At 43.8% G+C, this 15,860-nt stretch overlaps 1 protein-coding gene across 2 annotated transcripts in view; it reads left to right on the forward strand.

Moving 5' to 3' along the window:
* LOC121587337 (kelch-like protein 4) overlaps positions 1 to 15,860 on the forward strand; it is a 73,849-nt gene that overhangs the window by 34,019 nt on the left and 23,970 nt on the right. For both annotated transcript variants that reach the window (XM_041904242.2, XM_045209222.1), the window contains 2 exons: positions 6,325 to 6,461; positions 7,375 to 7,571. In XM_041904242.2, the coding sequence (XP_041760176.1) occupies positions 6,325 to 6,461; positions 7,375 to 7,571 (334 nt within the window). The remainder of the gene's footprint in view (positions 1 to 6,324; positions 6,462 to 7,374; positions 7,572 to 15,860) is intronic.

Below are 15,860 nucleotides of genomic sequence, written 5' to 3' on the forward strand. Positions count from 1 at the left end.
CCTTTGTTTTGTTGACGTTGAGGGAGAGGGTATTTTTCTGGCACCACTCCGCCAGGTCCCTCACCTCCTCCTTGTAGGCTGTCTAGTCATTGTTGGTAATCAGGCCTGTTGTGTCGTCTGCAAACTTGATGATTGAGTTGGAGGCGTGCTTGGCCACGCAGTCATGGGTGAACAGGGAGTACAGGAGGGGGCTGAGCACACACCCTTGAGGGGCCCCAGTGTTGAGGATCAGCGAAGTGGAGATGTTGTTTCCTACCTTCACCAGCTGGGGGCGGCCCGTCAGGAAGTCCAGGACCCAGTTGCAAAGGGCGGGGTTCAGACCCAGGGCCCCGAGCTTAATGATGAGCTTGGAGGGTACTATGGTGTTGAATGCTGAGCTATAGTCAATGAACAGCATTCTTACATAGGTATTCCTCTTGTCCAGATGGGATAGGGCAGTGTGCAGCGCGATGGCGATTGCATCATCTGTTGATCTATTGGGGCGGTATGCAAATACAAAAACAAATCAAATCAAATTGTATTTGTCACATGCGCCGAATACCACAGGTGTAGACCTTACAGTGAAATTCTTACTTACAAGCCCTTAACCAACAATGCAGTTTTAAGAAAAATAAGTGTTAAGTAAAAAATTGATCAGTAAAAATAAAATAACTATATAACTATATATTATATAAATATAATAAATAATTAAAGAGCAGCAGTAAAATAACGGTAGCGGGGATATATACAGGTGGTACCGGTACAGAGTCAGTGTGCGGGTCACAGGTTAGTCGAGGTAATTGAGGTAATATGTACATGTAGGTAGAGGTAATTAACAGAGTACAGTCGTGGTCAAAAGTTTTGAGAATGACACAAGTATTGGTCTTCACAAAAGTTCGCTGCTTCAGTGTTATGAGATATTTTTGTCAGATGTTACTATGGTATACTGAAGTATAATTACAAGCATTCCATAAGTGTCAAAGGCTTTTATTGACAATTACATTAAGTTTATGCAAAGAGTCAATATTTGCAGTGTTGACCCTTCTTTTTCAAGACCTCTGCAATCCGCCCTGGCATGCTGTCAATTAACTTCTGGGCCACATCCTGACTGATGGCAGCCCATTCTTGCATAATCAATGCTTGGAGTTTGTGGGTTTTTGTTTGTCTACCCGCCTCTTGAGGTTTGACCACCAGTTCTCAATTTGATTAAGGTTTGGGGAGTTTCCTGGCCATGGACCCAAAATGTCTATGTTTTGTTCCCCGAGCCACTTAGTTATCACTTTTGCCTTATGGCAAGGTGCTCCATCATGCTGGAAAAGGCATTGGTCGTCACCAAACTGTTCTTGGATGGTTGGGAGAAGTTGCTCTCGGAGGATGTGTTGGTACCATTCTTTATTCATGGCTGTGTTCTTAGGCAAAGTGGTGAGTGAGCCCACTCCCTTGGCTGAGAAGCAACCCCACACATGAATGGTCTCAGGATGCTTTACTGTTGGCATGACACAGGACTGATGGTAGCGCTCACCTTGTCTTCTCCGGACAAGGTGTTTTCCGGATGCCGCAAACAATCGGAAAGGGGATTCATCAGAGAAAATGACTTTACCCCAGTCCTCAGCAGTCCAATCCCTGAACCTTTTGCAGAATATCAGTCTGTCCCTGATGTTTTTCCTGGAGAGAAGTGGCTTCTTTTTTGCCCTTCTTGACACCAGGCCATCTTCCAAAAGTCTTCCCCTCACTGTGCGTGCAGATGCACTCACACCTGCCTGCTACCATTCCTGAGCAAGCTCTGCACTGGTGGTGCCCCGATCCCGCAGCTGAATCAACTTTAGGAGACGGTCCTGGCACTTGCTGGACTTTCTTGGGCGCCCTGACGCCTTATTCACAACAATTGAACTTCTCTCCTTGAAGTTCTTGATGATCCGATAAATGGTTGATTGAGGTGCAATCTTACTAACAGCAATATCCTTGCCTGTGAAGCCCTTTTTGTGCAAAGCAATGATGACGGCACATGTTTTCTTGCAGGTAACCATGGTTAACAGAGGAAGAACAATGATTTCAAGCAATGCAAATAGCCAGGGTAGCCATTTGATTAGCTGTTCAGGAGTCTTATGGCTTGGGGGTAGAAGCTGTTAAGGAGCCTTTTGGATCTAGACTTGCCGCTCTGGTACCGCTTGCCGTGCGGTAGCAGAGAGAACAGTCTATGACTAGGGTGGCTGGAATCTTTGGCTTAACTAGCTTCTCAAAGCACTTCATGATGATAGAAGTGAGTGCTACGGGGTGATAGTCATTTAGTTCAGTTACCTTTGCGTTCTTGGATACAGGAACAATTGTGGACATCTTGAAGCAAGTGGGGACAGCAGACTGGGATAGGGAGAGATTGAATATGTCCGTAAACACTCCAGCCAGCTGGTCTGAGCATGCTCTGAGGACGCGGGCTAGGGATGCCGTCTGGGCCTGCAGCCTTGCGAGGGTTAACACGCTTAAATGCCTTACTCACGTCGACCATGGAGAAGGAGAGCCCATGGGAGCGGGCTGCGTCGGTGGCACTGTGTTATCCTCAAAGCGGGCGAAGAAGGAGTTTAGCTTGTCCGGGAGCAAGACGTTGGTGTCCGCGGCATAGCTGGTTTTCCCTTTATAATCCGTGATTGAAGCGAGACTTCGGCTGGTTTTCCTTTTGTAGTCCGTGATTATCTGTAGACCCTGCCACATACGTCTCATGTCTGAGCCGTTGAATTGCGACTCCACTTTGTATCTGTACTGACATTTTGCCTGTTTGATTGCCTTACGGAGGGAATGATTACACTGTTTGTATTCAACCATATTGCTAGTGACCTTGCCGTGGTTAAATGTGATGGTTCACGCTTTCAGTTTTGCGCAAATGCTGCCATCTAACCACAGTTTTTGGTTTGGGTAGGTTTTAATAGTCACAGTGGGAAGAACATACCCTATACACTTCCTGATGAACTCGGTCACCGTGTCCATCCATACGTCGATGTTATTCTCAGGTGCAACCCGGAACATCTCCAAGTCTGCGTGATCAAAACAATCTTGAAGCATGGATTCTGATTGGTCAGACCAGCGTTGAATAGAATAGCGAATAGTTTCTGCCTATAGAAAGGGAGGAGCAGCGTAGGGTCGTGATCTGATTTGCTGAAGGGAGGGCCTTTTAGCCATCCCGGAAGGGAGAGTAACATTGGTTGAGAGTTTTTGTAGCACGAGTACTGCAGGTGATGTGTTGATAAAACTTTGGTACCGTTTTCTTCAAATGTGCTTTATTAAAATCCCCAGGTACAGTAAATGCGGTCTCAGGATATGTGGTTTCCAGTTTGCACAGAGTCCAGTGTAGTTCCTTGAGGGCCGTTGTGGTATCGGCTTGAGGGGGAATATAAACGGCTGTGACTATAACTGAAGATAATTATCTTGGGAGGTAATAAGGTCAAAATTTGATTGTGAGATATTCTAGGTCGGGTGAACAAAGGGACTTGAGTTTCTGTACGTTATCACAATCACACCATGAGTAGTTAATCACGAAACATACACCACCCGGAGAGTTCTTTATTCCTGTCTGCGCGATGTACTGAGAACCCAGCTGGCTGTATGGACAGGGACAGTATATCCCGAGAGAGCCATGATTCCGTGAAACAGAGTACGTTACAGTCCCTGATGTCTCTCTAGAAGGAGATCCTCGCCATGAGCTCGTGTACTTTATTGTCCAGGGACTGAACATTAGCGAATAAAATACTCGGAAGCTGTGGATGGTGTGCGCACCTCCTGAGTCGGACTAGAAGTCCACTCAGAATACCTCTTCTCCACTGGCGGCATCTTGGAGCAGCCTCTGGGATAAGTTCAATTGCCCTGGGGATCCAATTTGGGAAAGTCGCATTTCTGGTCATAATGCTGGTGAGTTACCGCCGCTCTGATATCCCAGAGTTATTTCTGGCTGTATGTAATAACACAAAAAACATTCTGGGCTAATTAATAATAATAATAATAATAATAATAATAATAATAATAATAATAATAGTGTAAGAAATAACAAAAACTAAAAAACTTTAAAAAACGGCAAAGTTGCTTAGAAGCTAGAAGCAGATCTGCCATGTCTGTCGGCGCCATCTTCTTATAAATCACTGAGCTGATGTGGGCTACATCTGAAAACATGGCACCATAACTGCTCAAACAGGCTGTGCTGCTCGATGATATACCACCTGGTATACTGTCTGTCTGATATACCACCTGGTATACTGTCTGTCTGATATTCCACCTGGTATACTGTCTGTCAGATATACCACCTGGTATACTGTCTGTCTGATATACCACCTGGTATACTGTCTGTCTGATATACCACCTGGTATACTGTCTGTCTGATATACCACCTGGTATACTGTCTGTCTGATATACCACCTGGTATACCGTCTGTCTGATATACCACCTGGTATACCGTCTGTCTGATATACCACCTGGTATACTGTCTGTCTGATATACCACCTGGTATACTGTCTGTCTGATATACCACCTGGTATACTGTCTGTCTGATATACCACCTGGTATACTGTCTGTCTGATATACCACCTGGTATACTGTCTGTCTGATATACCACCTGGTATACTGTCTGTCTGATATACCACCTGGTATACTGTCTGTCTGATATACCACCTGGTATACTGTATACTCACAGCTCCCTCTCAACTCCCTCACAGCTCCCTCTCATCTCCCTCACATCTCCCTCACAGCCCCCTCACATCTCCCTCTCAGCTCCCTCTCATCTCCCTCACAGCTCCCTTTCAGCTCCCTCACATCTCCCTCACAGCTACCTCACATCTCCCTCTCAGCTCCCTCACAGCTCCCTCACAGCTCCCTCTCAGCTCCCTCACAACTCCCTAACATCTCCCTCACAGCTCCCTCTCATCTCCCTCACAGTTCCCTCTCAGCTCCCTCACATCTCCCTCACATCTCCCTCACAGTTCCCTCTCAGCTCCCTCACAGCTCCCCCACAACTCCCTCACATCTCCCTCTCATCTCCCTCACATCTCCCTCACAGTTCCCTCTCAGCTCCCTCACATCTCCCTCACAGCTCCCTCACAGCTCCCTCTCAGCTCCCTCACAGCTCCCCCACAACTCCCTCTCAGCTCCCTCTCAGCTCCCTCACAGCTCCCTCACAGCTCCCTCTCAGCTCCCTCTCAGCTCCCTCACAACTCCCTAACATCTCCCTCACAGCTCCCTCTCATCTCCCTCACATCTCCCTCACATCTCCCTCACATCTCCCTCTCAGTTCCCTCACAGCTCCCTCTCAGCTCCCTCTCAGCTCCCTCACAGCTCCCTCTCAGTTCCCTCACAGCTCCCTCTCAGCTCCCTCACATCTCCCTCACATCTCCCTCACATCTCCCTCACAGTTCCCTCTCAGCTCCCTCACAGCTCCCTCTCAGCTCCCTCTCAGCTCCCTCTCATCTCCCTCACAACTCCCTCACATCTCCCTCACAGCTCCCTCTCATCTCCCTCACATCTCCCTCACAGCCCCCTCACATCTCCCTCTCAGCTCCCTCTCATCTCCCTCACAGCTCCCTCTCAGCTCCCTCACATCTCCCTCACAGCTCCCTCTCAGCTCCCTCACATCTCCCTCACAGCTACCTCACATCTCCCTCTCATCTCCCTCACAGCTCCCTCACAGCTCCCTCTCAGCTCCCTCACAACTCCCTCACATCTCCCTCTCAGCTCCCTCACATCTCCCTCACAGTTCCCTCTCAGCTCCCTCACATCTCCCTCACAGCTCCCTCACAGCTCCCTCTCAGCTCCCTCACAGCTCCCCCACAACTCCCTCTCAGCTCCCTCACAGCTCCCTCACAGCTCCCTCACAGCTCCCTCACAGCTCCCTCACAGCTCCCTCTCAGCTCCCTCACAACTCCCTCACATCTCCCTCACAGCTCCCTCTCATCTCCCTCACATCTCCCTCACATCTCCCTCACATCTCCCTCTCAGTTCCCTCTCAGCTCCCTCTCAGTTCTCTCACAGCTCCCTCTCAGTTCCCTCTCAGCTCCCTCTCAGCTCCCTCACAGCATGCCATTCTGTAACGGATAATCAATACATATGAAGACATCAACACATGGCTGTTGTTGTGTTGTGTGTGCAGACTGATCCTCAATGCAGTGTCTGTGTGTGTCCCAAATGGCACCCCTAATCCCTCTATAGTTTTTGTGTATAGTGCACTACTTTTGACCAGAGAGTAGTGCACTAAATAGGGAATAGCGTGCCGTTTGGGATGGGCCCTCTGATTTATTTGCTGGTTGTTGCTGTGTGCAGGCTGGTCCTCAGTGTGTTTTCTGACCACCACCTTGTTGGTGTTGTCCTATACAGACTGGTTCTCAGTGCGGTATCTGACTACTTTGCTGCCATGTTCACCAGCGATGTGAGAGAGGCCAAACAGGAGGAGATCAAGATGGAGGGGGTGGATCCAGAAGCCTTGAGATCTCTGGTCCACTTTGCATACACTGGTGAGTACTGCTCATCACTCATTTATGTGTCTCAAATGGTACCCTATTATCTATATAGTGCACTACTTTTGACCAGGGCCCATAGGGCTAAATTAGGAATAGGGTGCCATTTGAATGTATCCATACTGTAATACCCATGGAGCTGGCTGGTGCAAAAAGGGCAGCATCAAATCTACACGTCTGTCAATCTTTTAGGCATGTTCTCCCCTGTGCCCCAGGCCTGGATATGTTTTGGGGTATTTTCTCTCCTGTGCCTCAGACCTGGAGATGTTTTGGGGTATTTTATCCCCTGTGCCCCATGTCTGGTGATGTTTTGGGGTATTTTCTCCCTTGTGCCCCAGGCCTGGTGATGTTTTGGGGTATTTTATCCCCTGTGCCCCAGGTCAGGTGATGTTTTGGGGTATTTTCTCCCTTGTGCCCCAGGCCTGGTGATGTTTTGGGGTATTTTATCCCCTGTGCCCCAGGCCTGGTGATGTTTTGGGGTATTTTATCTCCTGTGCCCCAGGCCTGGTGATGTTTTGGGGTATTTTCTCCCTTGTGCCCCAGGTCTGGTGATGTTTTGGGGTATTTTATCCCCTGTGCCCCAGGCCTGGTGATGTTTTGGGGTATTTTCTCCCTTGTGCCCCAGGTCTGGTGATGTTTTGGGGTATTTTCTCCCTTGTGCCCCAGGCCTGGTGATGTTTTGGGGTATTTTATCCCCTGTGCCCCAGGTCAGGTGATGTTTTGGGGTATTTTATCCCCTGTGCCCCAGGCCTGGTGATGTTTTGGGGTATTTTCTCCCTTGTGCCCCAGGCCTGGTGATGTTTTGGGGTATTTTATCCCCTTGAGCCCCAGGTCTGGTGATGTTTTTGCAGCTCATACTGAGCTCTGCTTCCATTGTTCTCTGTAACAACATATCTTGTTAATGTTCCAGGTGTCCTTGAATTGAAGGAGGAGACCATAGAGAGTTTATTGGCTGCAGCCTGCCTTCTACAGCTCTCACAGGTCATTGACGTTTGCTGTAACTTCCTTATGAAACAACTCCATCCATCTAACTGCCTGGGGATACACTCCTTCGCTGATGCCCAGGGATGCATGGATTTGCTCAAAGTGGCCCACAACTACACTATGGTAGGAATCTAACCTAAACTCCAAAGAATCACATGCAAATATTTTGGGGGTCTGTTGCTATTTGCATTTTTTTCCTTTTGGAGGTTGCATTAGGTCTACATCGCATTGTTAGGGTTGGATGACAATTGAATGCTTAGCTAAAGTGCAAATATCATTTTAAACTCTAGGATTTTATAAAAAATAAATAATGTGTAGACATATTTTTGGGTCAAGGTTAGCTAGTTTGTGACTATCAATGTTGAGACATGTCGACTAACATTTTGAGAAGTAGGTTGGTTTTTCAAAATACAGCTATAATATTTATTTCTTACATTTTCTACGGGATCAAGAAGATCCAGTGCACATATTTGCTAGATAATGTCTATCCCTGGCTGTCCCCGGCTGCAGGAGTAAACAACTCATGGAGATAGCTGTTCTATCTGTTATCTCCTGAAGGACATCTGCTAGGCTTTGTTTAAATAGAGCCCTGTCCAGAACAGTGAGGTTCATCTAATCACAACACTAGCACGACCGCTTCCTGTTCAATCCCTCCAATAATGAACATGGAGGAAGCGTCCCAAACGGCACCTTATTTGCTACGTAGTGCACTACTTTTGACCAGAGCCAATAGTGCACTTTATAGGGAATAGGGTGCCATTTGGGACACAGACGGAAAGTCACAGAGCTTCCTGGACCACTGTCCTCTGGGTTCTGAATCAACAGCTTCTTTATTTTGATAAGGATGATTTTGTCGGTAGTTTTACGCTGGATGGATGTTCTATGTTTTGTTGCATCCTGTTCCTTTGTGAGAGTCGTTTTTTTTTCTTCCTCTAAATGCTCTAAAACGCGCTGTGTCTTAAACCTTGCCCAGCTATCTTTGAACAAGGCCCTGTTGTTAAAGCCCTCATGTTAGATTTCAGCAGGCTATTCCCAGAATTAGCCTACTTTAAAAAGGACCGGTTCAGATTAGTGCCCCTTTATTCATGCTAGTATTTCTGTTTCAACTTAACAAATTTAACCAAAGCATCTCATGCACATTTTGAATTATGATGGGTTTTTTTTCTCCCAAAACCACTTCATCTTCTTATGTAATTGCCTTTCTTCCATAGATCAACACATATCTTTTATATTTTTGCTGTTGTTTCTCAAACACTTACTTACCGCAGGTTTGTCTTCTCGTATAATAATAATAATAATAATAATAATAATAATAATAATAATAATAATAATAATAATAATAATAATAATAATAATAATGGGTGTGTCTGAAAGGGCACCCGATTCACTATATAGTACACTGCTTTTGACCAGGGCCCACTGCAATGCAGATAGCAGAATTCATGTCTTCAATTTGTTGTCAGCATTCTGGCTGATGGTAATTGCAAATAATACATCTATACCAATGTCCAACAACAGTGTGTAGGATGTAGATCGCTCCTTCTGAATTACCAGAACAGATCAATGAAGGAGACTCATTTCATTAGGCTTGTCGCTGCTAAAGCCCAGACTCATGATAGATTCTGTGAAGCCAACTATAATTTGTAACAGATTAATCATCAATAGCATGCTTGTTTTTTTAAATAATTGTTAAGGCACTCACATCAAAGCTAAATGTGTCAACATTTATTCTTGGTGATGCAGTAAATATCAGCTCAGGGTCTTGTTCCTAGACAACAGGTTTTGTCCTACTCTTTTATAAATACCAGCTCAGGGTCTTGTTCCTAGACAACAGGTTTTGTTCTAGTACTTTATAAATATCAGCTCAGGGTCTTGTTCCTAGACAACAGGTTTTGTCCTACTCCTTTATAAATACCAGCTCAGGGTCTTGTTCCTAGACAACAGGTTTTGTCCTACTCCTTTATAAATACCAGCTCAGGTTCTTGTTCCTAGACAACAGGTTTTGTTCTACTCCTTTATAAATACCAGCTCAGGGTCTTGTTCCTAGACAACAGGTTTTGTCCTACTCCTTTATAAATATCAGCTCAGGGCCTTGTTCCTAGACAACAGGTTTTGTCCTACTCCTTTATAAATACCAGCTCAGGGTCTAGTTCCTAGACAACAGGTTTTGTTCTACTCCTTTATAAATACCAGCTCAGGGTCTTGTTCCTAGACAACAGGTTTTGTTCTACTCCTTTATAAATACCAGCTCAGGGTCTTGTTCCTAGACAACAGGTTTTGTCCTACTCCTTTATAAATACCAGCTCAGGGTCTTGTTCCTAGAAAACAGGTGTTGTTCTACTCCTTTATAAATACCAGCTCAGGGTCTTGTTCCTAGACAACAGGTTTTGTTCTACTACTTTATAAATACCAGCTCAGGGTCTTGTTCCTAGACAACATGTTTTGTTCTACTCCTTTATAAATACCAGCTCAGGGTCTTGTTCCTAGACAACAAGATTTGTCCTACTCCTTTATAAATACCAGCTCAGGGTCTTGTTCCTAGACAACAGGATTTGTCCTACTCCTATATAAATACCAGCTCAGGGTCTTGTTCCTAGACAACAGGTTTTGTTCTACTCCTTTATAAATACCAGCTCAGGGTCTTGTTCCTAGACAACAGGTTTTGTCCTACTCCTTTATAAATACCAGCTCAGGGTCTTGTTCCTAGAAAACAGGTTTTGTCCTACTCCTTTATAAATATCAGCTCAGGGTCTTGTTCCTAGACAACAGGTTTTGTTCTACTACTTTATAAATACCAGCTCAGGGTCTTGTTCCTAGACAACAGGTTTTGTTCTACTCCTTTATAAATACCAGCTCATGGTCTTGTTCCTAGACAACATGTTTTGTCCTACTCCTTTATAAATACCAGCTCAGGGTCTTGTTCCTAGACAACAGGATTTGTCCTACTCCTATATAAATACCAGCTCAGGGTATTGTTCCTAGACAACAGGTTTTGTTCTACTCCTTTATAAATACCAGCTCAGGGTCTTGTTCCTAGACAACAGGTTTTGTCCTACTCCTTTATAAATACCAGCTCAGGGTCTTGTTCCTAGACAACAGGTTTTGTCCTACTCCTTTATAAATACCAGCTCAGGGTCTTGTTCCTAGACAACAGGTTTTGTCCTACTCCTTTATAAATACCAGCTCAGGGTCTTGTTCCTAGACAACAGGTTTTGTCCTACTCCTTTATAAATACCAGCTCATGGTCTTGTTCCTAGACAACAGGTTTTGTCGTACTCCTTTATAAATACCAGCTCAGTGTCTTGTTCCTAGAAAACAGGTGTTGTTCTAATTCCTTTATAAATACCAGCCCAGGTTCTTGTTCCTAGACAACAGGTTTTGTTCTACTCCTTTATAAATACCAGCCCAGGTTCTTGTTCCTAGACAACAGGTTTTGTTCTACTCCTTTATAAATACCAGCTCAGGGTCTTGTTCCTAGACAACAGGTTTTGTCCTACTCCTTTATAAATACCAGCTCAGGGTCTTGTTCCTAGACAACAGGTTTTGTCCTACTCCTTTATAAATACCAGCTCAGGGTCTTGTTCCTAGACAACAGGTTTTGTCCTACTCCTTTATAAATACCAGCTCAGGGTCTTGTTCCTAGACAACAGGTTTTGTCCTACTCCTTTATAAATACCAGCTCATGGTCTTGTTCCTAGACAACAGGTTTTGTCCTACTCCTTTATAAATACCAGCTCAGTGTCTTGTTCCTAGAAAACAGGTGTTGTTCTAATTCCTTTATAAATACCAGCTCAGGGTCTTGTTCCTAGACAACAGGTTTTGTTCTACTACTTTATAAATACCAGCTCAGGGTCTTGTTCCTAGACAACAGGTTTTGTTCTACTCCTTTATAAATACCAGCTCAGGGTCTTGTTCCTAGACAACAGGTTTTGTCCTACTCCTTTATAAATATCATCTCAGGGCCTTGTTCCTAGACAACAGGTTTTGTCCTACTCCTTTATAAATACCAGATCAGGGTCTAGTTCCTAGACAACAGGTTTTGTTCTACTCCTTTATAAATACCAGCTCAGGGTCTTGTTCCTAGACAACAGGTTTTGTTCTACTCCTTTATAAATACCAGCTCAGGGTCTTGTTCCTAGACAACAGGTTTTGTCCTACTCCTTTATAAATACCAGCTCAGGGTCTTGTTCCTAGAAAACAGGTGTTGTTCTACTCCTTTATAAATACCAGCTCAGGGTCTTGTTCCTAGACAACAGGTTTTGTTCTACTACTTTATAAATACCAGCTCAGGGTCTTGTTCCTAGACAACATGTTTTGTTCTACTCCTTTATAAATACCAGCTCAGGGTCTTGTTCCTAGACAAGAGGTTTTGTCCTACTCCTTTATAAATACCAGCTCAGGGTCTTGTTCCTAGACAACAGGTTTTGTTCTACTCCTTTATAAATACCAGCTCAGGGTCTTGTTCCTAGACAACATGTTTTGTCCTACTCCTTTATAAATACCAGCTCAGTGTCTTGTTCCTAGACAACATGTTGTGTTCTACTCCTTTATAAATACCAGCTCAGGGTCTTGTTCCTAGACAACAGGTTTTGTTCTACTCCTTTATAAATACCAGCTCAGGGTCTTGTTCCTAGACAACAGGTTTTGTTCTACTCCTTTATAAATACCAGCTCAGGGTCTTGTTCCTAGACAACAGGTTTTGTTCTACTCCTTTATAAATACCAGCTCAGGGTCTTGTTCCTAGACAACAGGTTTTGTTCTACTCCTTTATAAATACCAGCTCAGGGTCTTGTTCCTAGACAACAGGTTTTGTCCTACTCCTTCATAAATACCACCTCAGGGACTTGTTCCTAGACAGCAGGTTTTGTCCTACTCCTTTATAAATACCAGCTCAGGGTCTTGTTCCTAGACAACAGGTTTTGTTCTACTCCTTTATAAATACCAGCTCAGGGTCTTGTTCCTAGACAACAGGTTTTGTCCTGCTCCTTTATAAATACCAGCTCAGGGTCTTGTTCCTAGAAAACAGGTGTTGTTCTACTCCTTTATAAATACCAGCTCAGGGTCTTGTTCCTAGACAACAGGTTTTGTTCTACTCCTTTATAAATACCAGCTCAGGTTCTTGTTCCTAGACAACAGGTTTTGTCCTACTCCTTTATAAATACCAGCTCAGTGTCTTGTTCCTAGACAACAGGTTTTGTTCTACTCCTTTATAAATACCAGCTCAGGGTCTTGTTCCTAGACAACAGGTTTTGTCCTACTCCTTTATAAATACCAGCTCAGGGTCTTGTTCCTAGACAACAGGTTTTATCCTACTCCTTTATAAATACCAGCTCAGGGTCTTGTTCCTAGAAAACAGGTGTTGTTCTACTCCTTTATAAATACCAGCTCAGGGTCTTGTTCCTAGACAACAGGTTTTGTTCTAGTACTTTATAAATACCAGCTCAGGGTCTTGTTCCTAGACAACAGGTTTTGTTCTACTCCTTTATAAATACCAGCTCAGGGTCTTGTTCCTAGACAACAGGTTGTGTCCTACTCCTTTATAAATACCAGCTCAGGGTCTTGTTCCTAGACAACAGGTTTTATTCTCCTCCTTTATAAATACCAGCTCAGGGTCTTGATCCTAGAAAACAGGTGTTGTTCTAGTCCTTTATAAATACCAGCTCAGGGTCTTGTTCCTAGACAACAGGTTTTGTTCTACTCCTTTATAAATACCAGCTAAGGGTCTTGTTCCTAGACAACAGGTTTTGTCCTACTCCTTTATAAATACCAGCTCAGTGTCTTGTTCCGAGACAACATGTTTTGTTCTACTCCTTTATAAATACCAGCTCAGGGTCTTGTTCCTAGACAACAGGTTTTGTCCTACTCCTTTATAAATACCAGCTCAGGGTCTTGTTCCTAGACAACAGGTTTTATCCTACTCCTTTATAAATACCAGCTCAGGGTCTTGTTCCTAGAAAACAGGTGTTGTTCTACTCCTTTATAAATACCAGCTCAGGGTCTTGTTCCTAGACAACAGGTTTTGTTCTAGTACTTTATAAAAACCAGCTCAGGGTCTTGTTCCTAGACAACAGGTTTTGTTCTACTCCTTTATAAATACCAGCTCAGGGTCTTGTTCCTAGACAACAGGTTGTGTCCTACTCCTTTATAAATACCAGCTCAGGGTCTTGTTCCTAGACAACAGGTTTTGTTCTACTCCTTTATAAATACCAGCTTAGGGTCTTGTTCCTAGACAACAGGTGTTGTTCTACTCCTTTATAAATACCAGCTCAGGGTCTTGTTCCTAGACAACAGGTTTTATCCTACTCCTTTATAAATACCATTTCAGGGTCTTGTTCCTAGAAAACAGGTGTTGTTCTACTCCTTTATAAATACCAGCTCAGGGTCTTGTTCCTAGACAACAGGTTTTGTTCTACTCCTTTATAAATACCAGCTCAGGGTCTTGTTCCTAGACAACAGGTTTTGTCCTACTCCTTTATAAATACCAGCTCAGGGTCTTGTTCCTAGACAACAGGTTTTATCCTACTCCTTTATAAATACCAGCTCAGGGTCTTGTTCCTAGAAAACAGGTGTTGTTCTACTCCTTTATAAATACCAGCTCAGGGTCTTGATCCTAGACAACAGGTTTTGTTCTAGTACTTTATAAATACCAGCTCAGGGTCTTGTTCCTAGACAACAGGTTTTGTTCTACTCCTTTATAAATACCAGCTCAGGGTCTTGTTCCTAGACAACAGGTTGTGTCCTACTCCTTTATAAATACCAGCTCAGGGTCTTGTTCCTAGACAACAGGTTTTATTCTCCTCCTTTATAAATACCAGCTCAGGGTCTTGATCCTAGAAAACAGGTGTTGTTCTAGTCCTTTATAAATACCAGCTCAGGGTCTTGTTCCTAGACAACAGGTTTTGTTCTACTCCTTTATAAATACCAGCTAAGGGTCTTGTTCCTAGACAACAGGTTTTGTCCTACTCCTTTATAAATACCAGCTCAGTGTCTTGTTCCGAGACAACATGTTTTGTTCTACTCCTTTATAAATACCAGCTCAGGGTCTTGTTCCTAGACAACAGGTTTTGTCCTACTCCTTTATAAATACCAGCTCAGGGTCTTGTTCCTAGACAACAGGTTTTATCCTACTCCTTTATAAATACCAGCTCAGGGTCTTGTTCCTAGAAAACAGGTGTTGTTCTACTCCTTTATAAATACCAGCTCAGGGTCTTGTTCCTAGACAACAGGTTTTGTTCTAGTACTTTATAAAAACCAGCTCAGGGTCTTGTTCCTAGACAACAGGTTTTGTTCTACTCCTTTATAAATACCAGCTCAGGGTCTTGTTCCTAGACAACAGGTTGTGTCCTACTCCTTTATAAATACCAGCTCAGGGTCTTGTTCCTAGACAACAGGTTTTGTTCTACTCCTTTATAAATACCAGCTTAGGGTCTTGTTCCTAGACAACAGGTGTTGTTCTACTCCTTTATAAATACCAGCTCAGGGTCTTGTTCCTAGACAACAGGTTTTATCCTACTCCTTTATAAATACCATTTCAGGGTCTTGTTCCTAGAAAACAGGTGTTGTTCTACTCCTTTATAAATACCAGCTCAGGGTCTTGTTCCTAGACAACAGGTTTTGTTCTAGTACTTTATAAATACCAGCTCAGGGTCTTGTTCCTAGACAACAGGTTTTGTTCTACTCCTTTATAAATACCAGCTCAGGGTCTTGTTCCTAGACAACAGGTTTTGTCCTACTCCTTTATAAATACCAGCTCAGGGTCTTGTTCCTAGACAACAGGTTTGTTCTACTCCTTTATAAATACCAGCTCAGTGTCTTGTTCCTAGACAACATGTTTTGTCCTACTCCTTTATAAATACCAGCTCAGGGTCTTGTTCCTAGACAACAGGTTTTGTCCTACTTCTTTATAAATACCAGCTCAGGGTCTTGTTCCTAGACAACAGGTTTTGTCCTACTCCTTTATAAATACCAGCTCATGGTCTTGTTCCTAGACAACAGGTTTTGTCCTACTCCTTTATAAATACCAGCTCAGTGTCTTGTTCCTAGAAAACAGGTGTTGTTCTAATTCCTTTATAAATACCAGCTCAGGGTCTTGTTCCTAGACAACAGGTTTTATTCTACTCCTTTATAAATACCAGCTCAGGGTCTTGTTCCTAGAAAACAGGTGTTGTTCTAGTCCTTTATAAATACCAGCTCAGGGTCTTGTTCCTAGACAACAGGTTTTGTTCTACTCCTTTATAAATACCAGCTCAGGGTCTTGTTCCTAGACAACAGGTTTTGTCCTACTCCTTTATAAATACCAGCTCAGTGTCTTGTTCCTAGACAACATGTTTTGTTCTACTCCTTTATAAATACCAGCTCAGGGTCTTGTTCCTAGACAACAGGTTTTGTCCTACTCCTTTATAAATACCAGCT

The sequence above is a fragment of the Coregonus clupeaformis genome, chromosome 29, assembly GCF_020615455.1.
Source record: "Coregonus clupeaformis isolate EN_2021a chromosome 29, ASM2061545v1, whole genome shotgun sequence".
Taxonomy (NCBI): Eukaryota; Metazoa; Chordata; class Actinopteri; order Salmoniformes; family Salmonidae; genus Coregonus; species Coregonus clupeaformis.